This window comes from Macaca nemestrina, chromosome 4, assembly GCF_043159975.1.
Source record: "Macaca nemestrina isolate mMacNem1 chromosome 4, mMacNem.hap1, whole genome shotgun sequence".
Lineage (NCBI taxonomy): Eukaryota > Metazoa > Chordata > Mammalia > Primates > Cercopithecidae > Macaca > Macaca nemestrina.
This window is the reverse complement of record NC_092128.1, coordinates 2,483,447-2,499,254: the sequence shown is the minus strand read 5'-3', so window position 1 is coordinate 2,499,254 and position 15,808 is coordinate 2,483,447. Positions and strand designations below refer to the sequence as shown.

The 15,808-nt window shown below is 40.4% G+C and overlaps 1 protein-coding gene across 9 annotated transcripts in view; it reads right to left on the bottom strand.

The window, feature by feature from the left end:
• Positions 1 to 15,808, bottom strand: part of LOC105474973 (limb development membrane protein 1) — a 212,401-nt gene that overhangs the window by 157,565 nt on the left and 39,028 nt on the right. For all 9 annotated transcript variants that reach the window (XM_071094175.1, XM_071094177.1, XM_071094178.1 and 6 more), the window contains exons 2-3: positions 9,363 to 9,435; positions 6,005 to 6,044 (exon numbers count right to left, since the gene is read on the bottom strand). In XM_071094175.1, coding sequence (XP_070950276.1) covers positions 6,005 to 6,044; positions 9,363 to 9,435 — 113 coding nt within the window. The remainder of the gene's footprint in view (positions 1 to 6,004; positions 6,045 to 9,362; positions 9,436 to 15,808) is intronic.

Sequence of the window (15,808 nt, the reverse complement as noted above, 5' to 3'; positions counted from 1 at the left end):
TTACATCTTCAGAGTAATGCATCTTTTCTAATTGTGGTAGTAATAAGACAAGTGTTTCCACAAATATCTGACATTTGTAACTATCTCCTTAATCCAACCGGGAAGAGAATAAAATAAACCTTTGTCTAAATAAAATAAGGTGATGAGGGCATGCACTCAGATGCTGAATATAACTAGTCACTGAATATAACTAGTGTAAAAATAAAAAAGCCCTATCTATAGATATTGTGAAGTGTCTTTGCAAGATGATGATGAATTAAAACAATAAAACCACCTTAAATCACTTTAACACTCCACAACGCTTTCATATACTTTGAGTTAGTAAACAAGGATCAGGATCCTCGGATTATGAGTCTCTCATCTCCTATTCTTAACCCCCATCATCAGGGATATGGGATATGATGAGGTTTCTCTTCAAATAACTTGATCAATCTTTTATTCTTTAATTCATAGTACCCCCCCTTTTCCCTTTTCCACCTTTTTTTCCTTCTTGCCTTTGTTAGATGCCCAGGCATGCCACAGTACCAGGCGTTATCAGTACCAGCTGACATTCCTTTCCTTATTTGGAAAGAGGACTAACTTTCTAGCTCATTAGACACCCCTTCCCCTTTCCTCTCCACTTTCTTTTATGTGCCCACCTTATCTAAAAAAAAATCAAATGTTTAGCCAACCAGGATTAGACTGTACAATCCGACCCCAGCCAATGGGGAAAGGGTACAGGGCAGGACTTGCGTCAGGAATAAAAGATCTCGTGCCCTTTTGTTCAGGTGTGCTCTCATGGCGACTGGCCAAGGAGGCACCCTCTGCACAGAAATAAAATTGCTCTGCTAAGAATCCTTTGAGTGTTCAATTTCCTTAGGATTTTGAGTGTTGTTCCTAACAGTGATATGGTTTGGATATCTGTCCCCTCTAAATCTCATGCTGAAATGTGATCCCCAGTGTTGGAGCTGGGGCCTCATGGGAGGTATTGGATCATAGGAGCAGACCCTACAGTAATGAGTGAGTTCTCATTCTGTTAGTTCACAAGAGAGTTGGTTGTTTAAAGGAACCTGGCATCTCCTCTTCAATCTTGATCTCCCTGCACCTCCCACCCTGAGTAAACGCTTCCTGAGGCCTCACCAGAAGCCATGCAGATGGTACTGTCATGCTTGTACCTCCTGCAGAACTGTGAGCCAAATAAATCTTTCTTTATAAACTACCCAGTTTCAAGTGTTCCTTTATAGCAACACAAAACAGACTAACACAATCAGGCTCTTCCTAAGCTTTCTACCATGGCCCTGCTGCTCCTCACTGCCAGAAAATGACTGAATCTCCTGTTTCAGAGTGAAAAAGGGGGTACGATCCCTTCATACTTACCACCTGATAAAGCTACCAACGGACACAATTATTCTCCTATCTGTCAACCTCCTGCTCACCTGTGCCGATCTCTACCTCTGCCGTCTCCAGGGGCCTTGCTTCACCGGTTAGTCATCCTCCCTCTAGCTGCTGACCAGCCAAAAATAAATATCCTCAGGTGCTTCTGCTCTTTCAAAATGCTTCTGAAGCAGAACTCATTCTTGATCCTCAACTTTATTAGCCCACTGCAGTAGGACTTCTGTTCCTCACCCAGTTCTAAAAAGGCGCTCCTTGTGGTCAAATCCATCAGATACCTTTTTTTTTTTTTTTTTTTTTTTTTGAGACGGAGTCTCGCTCTGTCGCCCAGGCTGGAGTGCAGTGGCCGGATCTCAGCTCACTGCAAGCTCCGCCTCCCGGGTTCACGCCATTCTCCGGCCTCAGCCTCCCGAGTAGCTGGGACTACAGGCGCCCGCCACCTCGCCCGGCTTAGTTTTTTGTATTTCTTAATAGAGACGGGGTTTCACCGTGTTAGCCAGGATGGTTTCGATCTCCTGACCTCATGATCCGCCCGTCTCGGCCTCCCAAAGTGCTGGGATTACAGGCTTGAGCCACCGCGCCCGGCCCAGATACCTTTTAATTGCAATCTGAATATGACCTTCTATGACATTTCAAATTGATAAGCACTACTTCCTTCTTGAAACTCTTCCCCCAACTTCTACAATATTCCCTCTTCCTCATTTTTCAATCTCAGACTCAATGTGACACTCAATTTTTTTACACAAAAAATAAATGCTTTTTTATTTATTTGTAGTTACCAATAAAATTAAAGACCTCACATTTTTAAAACTCCACTGCAAAATACAGGTTATCATAAAAATGTATTTCATGGGTTAATATTTCAAAATATATTTTTAATTTAAAAAAACTAATCATAACCAAAACCTGCCACTTTACATCTTAAAGTTTAACAGGTTGATAATATCTAATCAGGAAGTACATGTGGAAACAAGACTTCATTATGGTTGAATTTAAATCATTCAAAATTATTCAATAAGATGTATACAGTGTTGATGACAAAGAAAGTTTCGTATTTCACATTTTGCTCACACCCTCCCAAGTATCATCAAGAGGTCTGATTCTCTGGGCAACAGAAAAGTAACAAATTGAGTGACATTTTACATTCATCTGTGAAATGTTGGCATACCAGCATTCAATCTTAAGTCTTCATCTCAGCTAATCAATAAACATTTGCTGCATGAACTAGGCTTTCTAATACGTCACTCTAAACCAGTGGTTCTTAAGCAGTAGCACTATCAGGATCACCCATGGAGCTTTTGTTAAAGCCCATCTCGGAGATTCTACCTCAGGGGGTCTTTCAGGTGAGGCTCCCTCACTAGACAAGTATTTGCAGAGTGCCTGCTCCCCTGTACCAGCACTGTGCTAGGCACCTGAGAACAGTGAAGGAACACAAGCGAACATTCTTGCCCAAGGAGGGCTTATCCTGGACTGGAAAGAGTCAGGCAATAAACAATAAAACATTAAATATGTAAATGCATAATATACTAAAGATAAGTGCTACAGGAAAACAGTAAGGAGGACTGGAAATGGGGAGGAGGACATCAATATTAAGTGTGGCACTTAGGGAAGGCCTCACTGAAAAGTTGAGACTTAGGGAAAAACATAAAGCAAAACAAAACTGAAGAAAGTGAGAGTGAATTCAGTGGGATATCTGACAGAAAAGAATTCTAAGCAGGCCGGGCGCGGTGGCTCACGCCTGTAATCCCAGCACTTTGGGAGGCTGAAGTGGGTGGATCACTTGAGGTCAGGAGTTCGAGACCAGCCTGACCAACATAATGAAACTCCATCTCTACTAAAAATACAAAAATTAGCTGGGCGTGGTGGCAGGCACCTGTAATCCCAGCTACTCGGGAGGCTGCTGAGGCACGAGAATCACTTGAATCCAGGAGACAGAGGTTGCAGTGAGCTGAGACTGCGCCACTGCACACTCCAGCCTAGGCAACAAGAGTGAAACTCCGTCTCAAAAAAAAAAAAAAAAAAGAATTCTAAGCAGACAAAACAGGTCAAAAGCCTTTAGGTGGAGGAAACATTAATTTCATACCTATTGTGCATCAAGCACCCTACCCTAGTTAGGTTTTTTTGTTTTGTCTTGTTTTTTGGCAAATGTTATTTAATCCACACAACAGCACTCCAAAGTAGGTGGGAACTCTGTTTTACATACACAGAAAGTGAATATTTCTCAATCTCTTCTGGACTCAAGTTAATCATGGGTCCAGAATTTGAACCCACGTCACCCTAACTCATCAGTTCTCACTCATTCTACCACAGCAAAAGACAAAGAGATCAACAGGGGTAGGGAAGAAAGACAGGGGAGACTAGGTCAGACTCCTTCTCTCAGGTGACCCTCTTCCCCATGCCCCTCCCCTAACTGTATCACCACTTTATACGAACCCACTGACCTTCAGGAGGAGGATTTCTGTATGCATCCCCAGGATATGGAAACCACCTGTGACTCGGAAAACCCAAACCCCTTGCACATGTTGTGCCAGCTGCCCCAACAGCAGATAAAGATGCTCCTGGGCATCTACCGTAAGGAAACAGCACATCACCCTATTGTCATTCAACGTACTTTTAGGGGTAAAAGACAAAGTGCTGTGTTCTTTTCCATTTATAAATTATGGATCTACAAGTACACTGAAGTGGATGTACCACCACAGGTGGCACCAGACCGAATGGAGAGGAGAAAGGTACGTATCTCACTTGCCCTTCACACCTAGAGGGTTTCACATGGAGAGAATATCTACCTTTTATTCAGTCTCTTATTCGTTGTAGCTTTTGTGAGGTGAGTGAAGTGAATTTTTAAAGGAGCACTAATTTATACAGAGGAAAAAAATTATTCACTTAATTTTCACAAATGTCACAGGGCCAGGAATAAAACTAAAACCCCTAATTCTGTAAATTTAGAACATCAAGTTTTGGGCCTAGGTTTTAAAGCGACAAAGAAAGAATTTTCAGCATAAAGTTACAGCTATTTTTGTTTCTTATCTAGCTTCCCTATGTCATTTAAAATAAATTACCAAATCTAGTAAATCACAATCCATTTATATTCATTTTTCAGTTATGAAACAAATCAGGCTGGGTCAAGTCATTTACTAGCTGGGAGTTATTAATTTCTTTACTGAGGTGAAATTCACATTACAAAAACTTACCATTTTAAGGTGAACAATTCAGGTGTGTGCAGTTCATTCACAATGTTGCACGATCACCTCTTTCTTTCATGTTCATCACACCAAAATAAAATGCCAAACCTATGAAGTAGCTGCTCCCCATTCTCCTCTCCCTCAGCCCCTTGCAATCATCAATCTGCTTTTATCTACTCTGGACATTTCTTATAGATGGAATTGTACACTATGTGGCCTTTTGTGTCTGGCTTTGTTCACTTACTAAGGTCCATCCACATTGCAGCACATATCAGTACTTCATTTCTTTTATGGCTGAATACTATTCCATTGTATGTAGAAGCATTTATCTCTATGTATGTACAAGTATGTGAAAGCACATAGAATCTTTCTCTTCCTCTTCCCCTTTTCTTAATTCCTCATCCTCCTAAGCAAAGGATGCATAATCTGATACTAATTATGAAGAAAGATCAGACAAAACCAAATAACTACCTAATAATCTTCAAAAATATCAAGGTCAGGAAAGTCAAGGAAATACTGAAGAAGTGTTTCAATCTGAAGGAGACTAAAGGACACGACACCCAAATGCAGTGTGTGATTCTGAACTGGATCCTTTCACCACAGAAAGGACATTATTGGGATAACTAGTAAGTCTGAATGGAGTATGAATGGTACTGCTGTCTATGCTAACTTCACCATTTTGATACCTAGGTAGAATGCACTGTTTAGAGGAATTATACATAGAAGTATCCTGAGGAAATGAAGCATCAGATGAGCAACTTCTAAACAGTTGGAGTAAAAAAACTTTTTCTTCTACTTCCACCTTTTCTATAAACTTGAAATTTCAAAAGAATGTTAATGTATCAATAAAAAAATCCTGGAATACAGAACTTTCCTACACAGGCACATCTGTGCAATTTCACACTTAAGCAAAAACTAACAGAAAGGAATTCGCTGCTTTCCATTGAGTTTGATACTTCAATAAAAGTAACAATAAAATTTATTGATACTTCAATAAAAGTACAAGGCCTCCCTATCATATCTCACTGGTGTACATAAGGAACCTACAAGACAGTCTGGGTCCACCTTCCTGCTCACGGCAGACAGGCTCAGTTAACCCGAGACGTCTGCTGCCTGGTTCAAGAACATCACAGTCTTCTCAGCAGAATGTGCAGACAGCCAAGAGTCTTCTTCCTTATGACCAGGCAATTAAATTAAGGCCATTTCCTCATTTAATCCCCTGAAGATAAAATCTGTCAGCTCCTTAAATATGCAAATTTCAATAGGAGACAATCAGTGCTAAATTATCCACGCATATTTGCTTATGCGTGCTTTCTAAAATTTATATGATAAAGCTATTGTAATGTGCTGGGTGAATATTTTCCATACTTCTGTCCAAAAATTAGAATTGGATTTTGAGAATTGATGACTTCAGAATCAGAAACAGAACAATTGAGCTTTAAAATACATACGAAATCCTGTTGACGATGGCATCTTCATCTTCCTGTTCATCTGCAAAAACATTTAATGTATTAATATTCCTTTATCTTCTAACAAAATGTTTCATTATTAAAACTATAAACACAATATAAACAAAAGGCAATTATTGATTCAGCATAGATCTAAATTTAAATCTTATTAAATCCAGCAGTATGGTATATAGAAAATGGGATGTTTTGATTAACAAAATCCTGTTAATAAAACCACCATATGTAAATTAAAATTTGCTCAAGAAAATAAAACTTAGTAGAACCTTAGGACCACTACAAAGTAAATTGTTATACAATGTTAAGTGAAACTGCTAATAAATAAAATTTTCTGGTTAACAGCCAACAAAAATTACTATAAAATTAAAATTCAGAAACATAGAACTCATCTAATTTTCCATAATTTGCATTTGTCATTAATAATAGTAACAAGGAATCTCCTGGACCATCCTAAATAACTTGGATACTACTGCCTCAGTAACTCATAATTATTGTTACAAACAGAAATTGGCTGAGCACAATGGCTCACGCCTGTAATCCCAACACTTTGGGAAGCTGAGGTGGGCAGATCTCTTGAGCCCAGGAATTCAAGACTACCTTAAGCAACATAGGGAGACTCCATCTTTACAAAAAAAATTTAAAAATTAACTAGGCATGGTGGCATATGCCTGTAGTCCAGGATACTCAGGAGGCTGAGGTTGGAGAATCACTTGAGCCCAGGAGGTCGAGGCTACAGTCAGCCATGATTGCCCCATTGCTTTCTGGCCTAGGGGACAGAAGGAGATCCTATCTCAAAAAAAAAATTGTGTGTATATGTGTATATATACATATATTTAAAAATAAAAATTACATATAATGTATAATAAAAATATATATAATTATATATAAATATATTAAATATACTGAAATACATTTGAAATTATATATATATAAAGTTTGCTTGATCTTTTTTAAGTAGCCGATGGCCTTCACTCTGCTACTCTCCTCCTTGCTCATGCCTGTCAGCAATCTCTTTTGTCCTCCCACATAAACTTATAAGCTGGCCGGGCGCGGTGGCTCAAGCCTGTAATCCCAGCACTTTGGGAGGCCGAGGCGGGTGGATCACGAGGTCAGGAGATCGAGACTATCCTGGCTGACATGGTGAAACCCCGTCTCTACTAAAAATACAAAAAACTAGCCGGGCGTGGTGGCGGGCGCCTGTAGTCTCAGCTACTTGGGAGGCTGAGGCGGGAGAATGGCGTGAACCCGGGAGGCGGAGCTTGCAGTGAGCCGAGATCACGCCACTGCACTCCAGCCTGGGAGACACAGCGAGACTCCGTCTCAAAAAAAAAAAAAAACAAAAAAAACTTATAAGCTAAAGAGATTGCCCAATTGTGAGAATACCACAGGCTGAGCACAGTGGCTCATGCCTGTAATCCCAGCACTTTGGGAGGCAGAGGCAGGCGGATCACGAGGTAAAGAGATGGAGACCATCCTGGGCAACATGGTGAAACCCCACCTCTACGAAAAATACAAAACTTAGCCAGTGTGGTGGTGGGCACCTGTAATCCCAGCTACTCGGGAGGCTGAGGCAGGAGAATCACCTAAACCCAGGAAGCGGAGGTTGCAGTGAGCCGAGATCACACCACTGTACTCCAGCCTGGCGACAGAGCCAGACTCCATCTCAAAACAAACAAACAAAAAAAAATACCACAAACCCTCCTGGTCTCTCCTTCTTATATGCCTAAGGTCCTCCAAGACTCTCTGCTCAGGTCTCTGGAATTCTGAGTACCCACCTGCTTCAGTATCAAGGGTATATTTGGGACATTCTTAGTCCACCTCCATTCTTAATTCTAAGATTCCCAAAAGAACTTTTATAACCAAAGGGACCACAAAAGAATATAGTCACAATTAATTTTTATATACTGTTGTGCTCACATCCAATTAATCATCAAATCTTGGCCAGGTGCAGTGGCTCACGCCTATAATCCCAGCACCTTGGGAGGCCAAGGCAGGCAGATCACCTGAGGTCAGAAGTTCGAGACCAGCCTGGACAACATATTGAAACCCTGTCTCTACTAAAAATACAAAAATTAGCTGGGCGTGGTAGTGCACGCCTGTAATCCCAGCTACTAGGGAGGCTGAGGCAGGAGAATCACTTGCACCTGGAAGCTGGAGGTTACAGTGAGCCGAGATCACGCCACTGCACTCCAGCCTGGGCAACACAGTGAGACTCCATCGCAAAAAAAAAAAAAAAAAAAAAAAAAAATCAAGTCTTAAAGAATGTGTTAATATCTCCACATTCATTTCACTTCTATTTCCAGCACACTACCAACTAAGTCCAGGGTCCTTATCACTCTCCCACCACTCCTGCATTACTCTAAAAATGATCTAATAAATCTCCAATTTTCCCACTCACCAACCTCTAATTTCACTTAGAAAGATGCAATTATATACAGTCATTCTTTCTCTCTCCCTCCTTCTGTGTCTACAGTCCATGAAACCATGCCAATGAATTTTTTTTATAGCTACGATACTATTTTGAATCTGTATCTTCAAAAATTTTAGAGATTATAGAATCCATGGAGTACTTCAAGTGCAGTCACAGAGCCAAGTAACAGTACTAAAGTAATGCACTAGAGCAGGCACTAGAACCTATTTCTCTCAAAAGTCCCACAAGTTTAAACTGATAGCATAATATTAAGAAATCATTAAGTATTCATACAGCACCTACTATTAGCCTAACATCACAAGCAGATATTCTGTGATTTTCAGAAAACAGCTGAGATTGAACAAAAAATAGTAAGGTAATTGCTTAGGTACTTATAAAACCCTGACCTAAAAAGTCTGAATTAATGAGCACAAAGTTCATTAAAAAGAGTAAAGATATGGTAGTCCCTCTGGCTGGATAAGGATATATGTGAAAGAATAAAAGGATAATACAAGATGCCGGTAATTGGATACTAAATGGTATTATGGAGACTCTAAATATCTACCACACGCTCTAGTAGCCAGCAAAGGTATGGGGTGTGGATGAGTTAAACATTCAAAGTCAGAGCCGCTCACAAGGAACCAAATATCCTTATAAACTCTGGAATTTCCCAGACACTAAATAGCCTAGCACTATTCTTAGTTGGACATAAGAATTGTGATAAACAAGGACTCTGGTCTAAGAGGATGACTCTAAGAGTAGTCAAATTCCCTGGAGGTTATTTTTAGGTCTCTTAGTACCAGACAACTGCTTACTTCAATCACCGGCATATTCAATGCACTATGACACTGAAGTGTACTAATATATCCCATATACCATGCCTAGACCATTTGGCATTCTAACAAAGGTTTTAATTGAAATGTTTCCACTTGCCTGATTTTCTCTTGTATCTTGTGATGATGAAGTAGGAAACGACGTAGAGAATGGCAAAAAGAAGGAAACATATCTGAAACAAAACAAAGTTAACGGATCATTTACTTTTTTGCATATCTTTTTTAAATACTAGAAGATATATCTGTGATATTTACAGGAAAAAAAGGATTTAAACTACTAAAAAGTTAAAATGTTGGACATTTTACTCATTAAAGTTTTAATAAAACATAGGCTGGGCGTGGTGGCTCACACCTGTAACCCCAGCACTTTGGGAGGCCAAGGCAGGTGGATCATCTGAAGTCAGGAGTTTCAGACCAGCCTGGCCAACATGGTGAAACCCTGTCTCTACTAAAAAATACAAAAAAAAAAAAAATTAGCAGGGCATGGTGGTGGGCACCTGCAATCCCAGCTACTTGAGATGCTGAGGCAGGAGAATCGCTTGAACCCGGGAGGCGAAGGTTGCAATGAACCCAGATCACGCCATTGCACTCCAGCCTGGACAACAAGAGTGAGACTCCATCTCCAAAAAAAAAAAAAAAGTTTTAATAAAATATTAATTTATATGAACTAGTCAATTAGTCCTGTTTAATACCATTAAAAACAAACAAACAAAAAAAGCCCAATGGAGACTTTTCTTTCCGTAACTTGATCTTGATCAAATATTTTTCAAAATCATGTGGAAGTGTGAAGAACCAGACCATCACCACTGATAATTCTGAAAAATAAAGTCAATTAGAAACTACTAACACTACCAAATATTAAAACATTATCAAAAGCTTCAATTCATTTAAAGAAGGTGCTGGCACCAAACACTGACAGATATATTAAACAAATTCCACTATATAAAAGTTTCACATACAAATGGAATCACAAATCAATGGGGGTGGGAAATAATTATTCAATAAGTATACCCCATATCAAAACAAAAGGCAGTTGAAGAAGAGATTTCTTTAAGATAGTATTAAATTCTGTATTTTTAATTTTGCTTTTTTTTTTTTTCCTCTGAGACAGGGTCTCACTCTGCTCAGGCAGGAGTACAGTGGCACAATATTGGCTCACTGCAACCTCCCCCTCCCAGATTCAAGCGATTCTCCCATCTCAGCCTGCCAAGTAGCTGGGAATACAGGTGTGTGACACCATGCCTGGCTAATTTTTGTATTTGTTGGCAAAGACGGGGTTTTGCCATGTTGGCCAGGCTGGTCTCAAACTCCTGACCTCAAGTGATCTGCCCGCCTCAGCCTCCCAAAGTGCTGGGACTACAGGCGTGGGCCACTGCAACCAGCCTAATTTTGCTTTTTTAATTGACAAATAAAAGTTATACATATTTACTGTGTACAAAATGTTTTAAAATAAGATACATTGTGGAATAGCTCAATCAAGCTAATCAGCATACTCATTACCTCAAATATTTATAATTTTTTGTGATGAGAACACTTAAAATCTACTTAGTGATTTTCAAAATACAATACATTGTTATTTATTATAGTCTTCATGTTATACAATAGATTTAAACTTATTCCTCCTACCTAACTGAAATTTTGTACCCTTTGACCAATATCTCCCCAAGCCCCCAACCCCTAGTCCCTGACAACCATCATTCTACTCACTGTTTCCAAAAGTTCAACATTTTTAAATTTCACATATAAGTGAGACCATGCAGTATTTGTCTTTCTGTGTCTGCCTTATTTTACTTAACATAATGTCTTCCAGGTTCATCCACGTTGCTGCAAATGACAAGATTCTTTCTTTTTTACAGCTGAATAGTATTCCCTTGAATACACTACATTTTCTTGATCCACTCATCTGTTGGCAGACACTTAAGTTGATTCAAGAACTTCACTATTGTATGGTGCTGTCATGAACATGAGAGGGCAAGTATCTCTTCAACACATTGATTTCATTTCTTTTGGAAATATACCCAGGAGAAGTACTGCTGGGTCATACGGCAGCTCTATTTTTTATTTTTTGAGGAACCTCCACACTGTTTTTTATGATGGCCATACTAATTTACATTCCCACCAACAATGTACAAGGGTTCCCTTCTCGCCACATCTTCATCAACCCTTGTTATCTTTTGGGTTTTTGATTACAGCCACTCTAACAGATATGAGGCGATTAGCTCATGGTGGTTTTGATTTGTAAGTCCCTGATGATTAGTGACGTTGAACACATTTTCATATACCTGTTGGCCATCTGTATGTCTTCTTTTGGGAAATATCTATTCCAGTCCTTTGCCCTTTTTTTTTTTTTTTTTTTTTTTTTTTTGATGGAGTTTCACTCTTGTTGTTCAGGCTGGAGTGCAATGGTGCGATCTTGGCTCACCGCAACCTCCACCTCCAGGTTCAAGTGATTCTTCTGCCTCAGCCTCCCAAGTAGCTGGGATTACGGGCTCACACCACCACGCCTGGCTAATTTTGTATTTTTAGCAGAGACAGGGTTTCACCAGGCTGGTCTCGAACTCCTGACCACAGGTGATCTGCCTGCAGCAGCCTCCTAAAGTGCTGGGATTACAGGCATGAGCCACGGTGTCCGGCCGCCCATTTTTTAATCAGGTTAATTGTTTAATTTCAATTGAATTTCTATCAGATCTGGGGAATGACAGACTGAAAAAAAGGATGGGTCAAGGAACAGGAGATCTCGTTACAGTCAAAGACCAAGTGTGCTAGAAATAAAGGTCTGCCACAGCTTATTGTGGAACATGGAAAAAAAACTGAAGACTCTCAAATGAAACCACTCTGAGTGATGATAAAGTCTACAGAATATCCATGCATGGATTTCTGAAGAAGTACTGGTGGCCATACGACTGAGAACAACTTTGGACCAGGACAGTAGACATTCCCTGCACATCATCATGCATGAACGACAAACTGAGAATGAAGAAGACTACTAGCTGTGTGCCAAAGCTCTCTCAATACACAAGGGAGAGGAACAGAAGACAATACTGACAGCAACCAAAAGGACCAACGGGCATCAAAGATCCCCTGCCGCTGGAAGCTAATGACCTGTTGGGAAAACTGACTAGACAAGAAAATGTTAACAGCATCGCTATCTTCTCCCAAAATTAGTTGGAGTGTAGAAGATGGGCCAAGAGGAAAACCAGTTCTTGGTGAAGAAATGTAAATGGAGGGGGTCTTCTAAGAAGTTGAGAATAAGGAGGAAATTTTTACAATGGAATGGAAGTCTGAGTAAGGCTAAAAGAGCAATGGAAAGAAGACAGAAACACAGTGAATTATGAGATTAAAGTCAGAGATATTAGATGACTAAGGGAATTAAAATGTAGGACAGAGGCTGATTTAAATTCATTCACTCAACAATTATTTACTGTGGGTTTGCTGTATACCAGGGATTCTTCTAGGAACTGGGACATAGCAGTGAGCAAAATTGTAGCCCTCATGGAGTTTACAGTACACTGCTAGAAAAAGACAATAAATACATATAAAGTGTGTCAGATGACAATTATGCAACTTTAGAGGAACAGGAAGTGCCAGCAGGGGTGGGGACATGTCTCACTAATAAGGTGACATCTGAGGAAAGAGTTGTGGGACAAGAGGGGCCAAGACATGCAGAAATCTAGAGGAAGGGGGGAGGATTTGAGGCAGACAGAACAGTAGTGCCAAGGATCAGAGGCAATAATGGCTCCGGTGTGCTCAAACAATGAGGGGGCAGAAGTAAGAGACAAGGTCAGAGAATAATGGGAGCCCACTATTCGGGTCATGCAAGACTCAGGTACTGTGTCGGTTTTTACCCTGAGCGAGATAGAATTCCATTGTAGGATTCTGAGTGGAGGGTGATAGGATCTGACACAGTGCAAAAGGCTTCCTATAAGTGCTACACAGAAAATAAACTGGAAAGGGGCCAGGACAGAGGCAATGAGAGCAGACAACAGAGAACTGCAGGAAGCCGAGAGCAGCCACTCGGACCTGCGCAAGGAGGTGCTCAGAAGAGATGGAGTTCTGGGTATGTTTTGAAAGCAGATATGATAAGATTTGCTAGAATAAATATAAGATTCTTTGCCTGAGAAACTGGAGAGACAGAGTTGCCATTTCAGCACTCGGGAAAGATTACAAGAGGAGTAGTTTTGAGGGAAATTTATGTATAGCTTACACTGTTGAATCTGACATACATATAATTCACTCAGGTCAAGAGGTTGGATGGGCAGTTGGATAAAAATCTGTACATTCAGAAGAAAGGGCCAGGCCATAAATTTTTTAAAACCTTAGAATCATCAGCAGATGATATTTGAAGTCCTGAGACTAGATGAGATTTCCATCCCAGGGAGTAAGGATAGCCAGAGAAGAGAAGTCTGAGAATAGAGATCTAGAGCTCTCAAATCTTTAGAATCAGCTCGACAGAAGGATTCACAAACGCTGACTGAGAAGCAGCAGTCGGCGAGGGAGGAGGCAAACCAAGAGACTAGATGGCTTGAAAGCCACATGAAGCAAGTTTATTTAGGAAAATGGAATTATCAACAGTGTCAAATGCTGCTGACAGGCCAAGAAAGATGAGGACTGAGAATTGACAGCTGGATTTAGCACCATGGAGGTCACTGGCGACCTTGACAAGAGTTGATATTTGATAGAGTAGTGGAGGTAAAACCCCGAAGTAGATTAAGAAAGAAGAATAATTGGAAACAGAAATGCAAGTACACAGAACTTTCCAGGAGTTTGATTATAAAGAGGAGCAAACAAAATGTGAAGGGAATGTGAAGTCAAGGGTTTTTTTAAAAAAAGAAAAAGCATTACAAACGATTATATGAATAATCCAGTAGAGAGAAAAATTATTGATGCAAGAGAAAAAAGAAATAATTGCTGAAGTTACGTGCTCAAGTTGTAGGAGTGATATAAAATTTATCCATAATTAAAAGGAGGAGAACAAGGAGGAGACAGAATATTTGAGTTCAGTTGCAGGTAGTTACGTGTGGTGAAGGCAGAAAAACATTGACTACTTTTTTGATGGCTTCTATTTCCTCAGTGCAACAGAAACAAGTTCATCAAATCAGATACATACGGAGAGTGAGGAGAGAAGGAGTATGTAAATCACATGGGAGAATAAATGGAGCAAATATAACAGAAATGAGAGGCAAGGTAAGATTAAATGGCCTTTAAAGTTCCAGGCAAGTCCAAGCTAAAACCCGCAGCAGTGCTGGCAGTCTGGTGATGCCGTAAAACATGAGAGCCAGATTCCTAGATGCTGAGGCAGATGCAGGTAGAGTCCCCAAGAAATATTAGAAGCTTGATGATTCTAACAGATATCCTAGCCTCTCTCCTCCCCTTTCCAGCCAAGCGCTTCAAAATAATAGCCTGTACTTGCAGACTTCTACCTTTAAACCACTCACTTCCTCTTCCAGTCACTCATCAAACTTCACACTCATCGACCAACTCAAAGTGGTCAGCAAACCTAACAGGAAAATTACACTTCATGATTTTTGCTGAGCTCTATGCAGCAACTTCTGTCAGCAGTCTTCCTCCCTCTCTGTTGTTCTCCCAAGCTCCCTCACAAGCTACCCTTTTCCTGCCAGCCTTTAAACAATCTTCTCTATAATTTCTGGGCTGAGCACTCGTCTATTCTTATTCCACAAGCTCTTCACAGGTAACATCAACTACTCCCACGGTTTCAACATCAATCCCAAGGAAGCCCCTGACCACAGTGTGAGAAGCACTGGTTTAGGGTATTAGCAAGAGTGAGTGAAATGACTGGCCATGATACCAAAGTAGATTAGGAGAAAAATGAAACTAAGGGTAGGCTGACGGACAGGAGAAGCAAAGACCTCAATAAGCTAATGTTCATGGCAGAGAAGTAGCTGCAACAAAAGTACTTGACCAAGGAAGCTGGAAGAATAGAAGGTTTTGATCAAAGGATGTTTCTGAATTTTTAAAAAATTATGTTTAAAGGTGAAACACAATCGTTTCATAAAATCCAGGGAAGGACGGGTGCAGTGGCTCAGGTCTGTAATCCCAGCACTTTGGGAGGCCAAAGCAGTTGGATTACTTGAGGTTAGGAGTTCAACACCAGCCTGGCCAACATGGCAAAACCTGGAAACACAAAAATTAGCCAGGTGTGGTGGTGGACGCCTGTAATCCCAGCTACTCAGGAGGCTGAGGCACGAGAACAGCTTGAACCTGGGAGGTGGAGGTTGCCGTGAGCCAAGATGGGGCCACTGCACTCCAGCCTGGGCGACAGAGCAAGACACTGTCTCAAAAAGAAAAAAAAAAAAAAAAGAAGAAAGAAAAGATCCAGGGTGTTAGTGCAGAAGTAGAAGATAAGAAAGCATGAAAATGGAGAAAAGGAAATCAAGTAACCAAAATGCATAGGATAAGACTAATGGCAAATAATTCATTTAAGAGTAGAAGTAAGGCTAATAATTTAAAAACAGATGTAAGTATTATTATTGAAATAAAAGTTACACACTGGGGCCAGGCATGGTGGCTCACACCAGTAATCCCAGT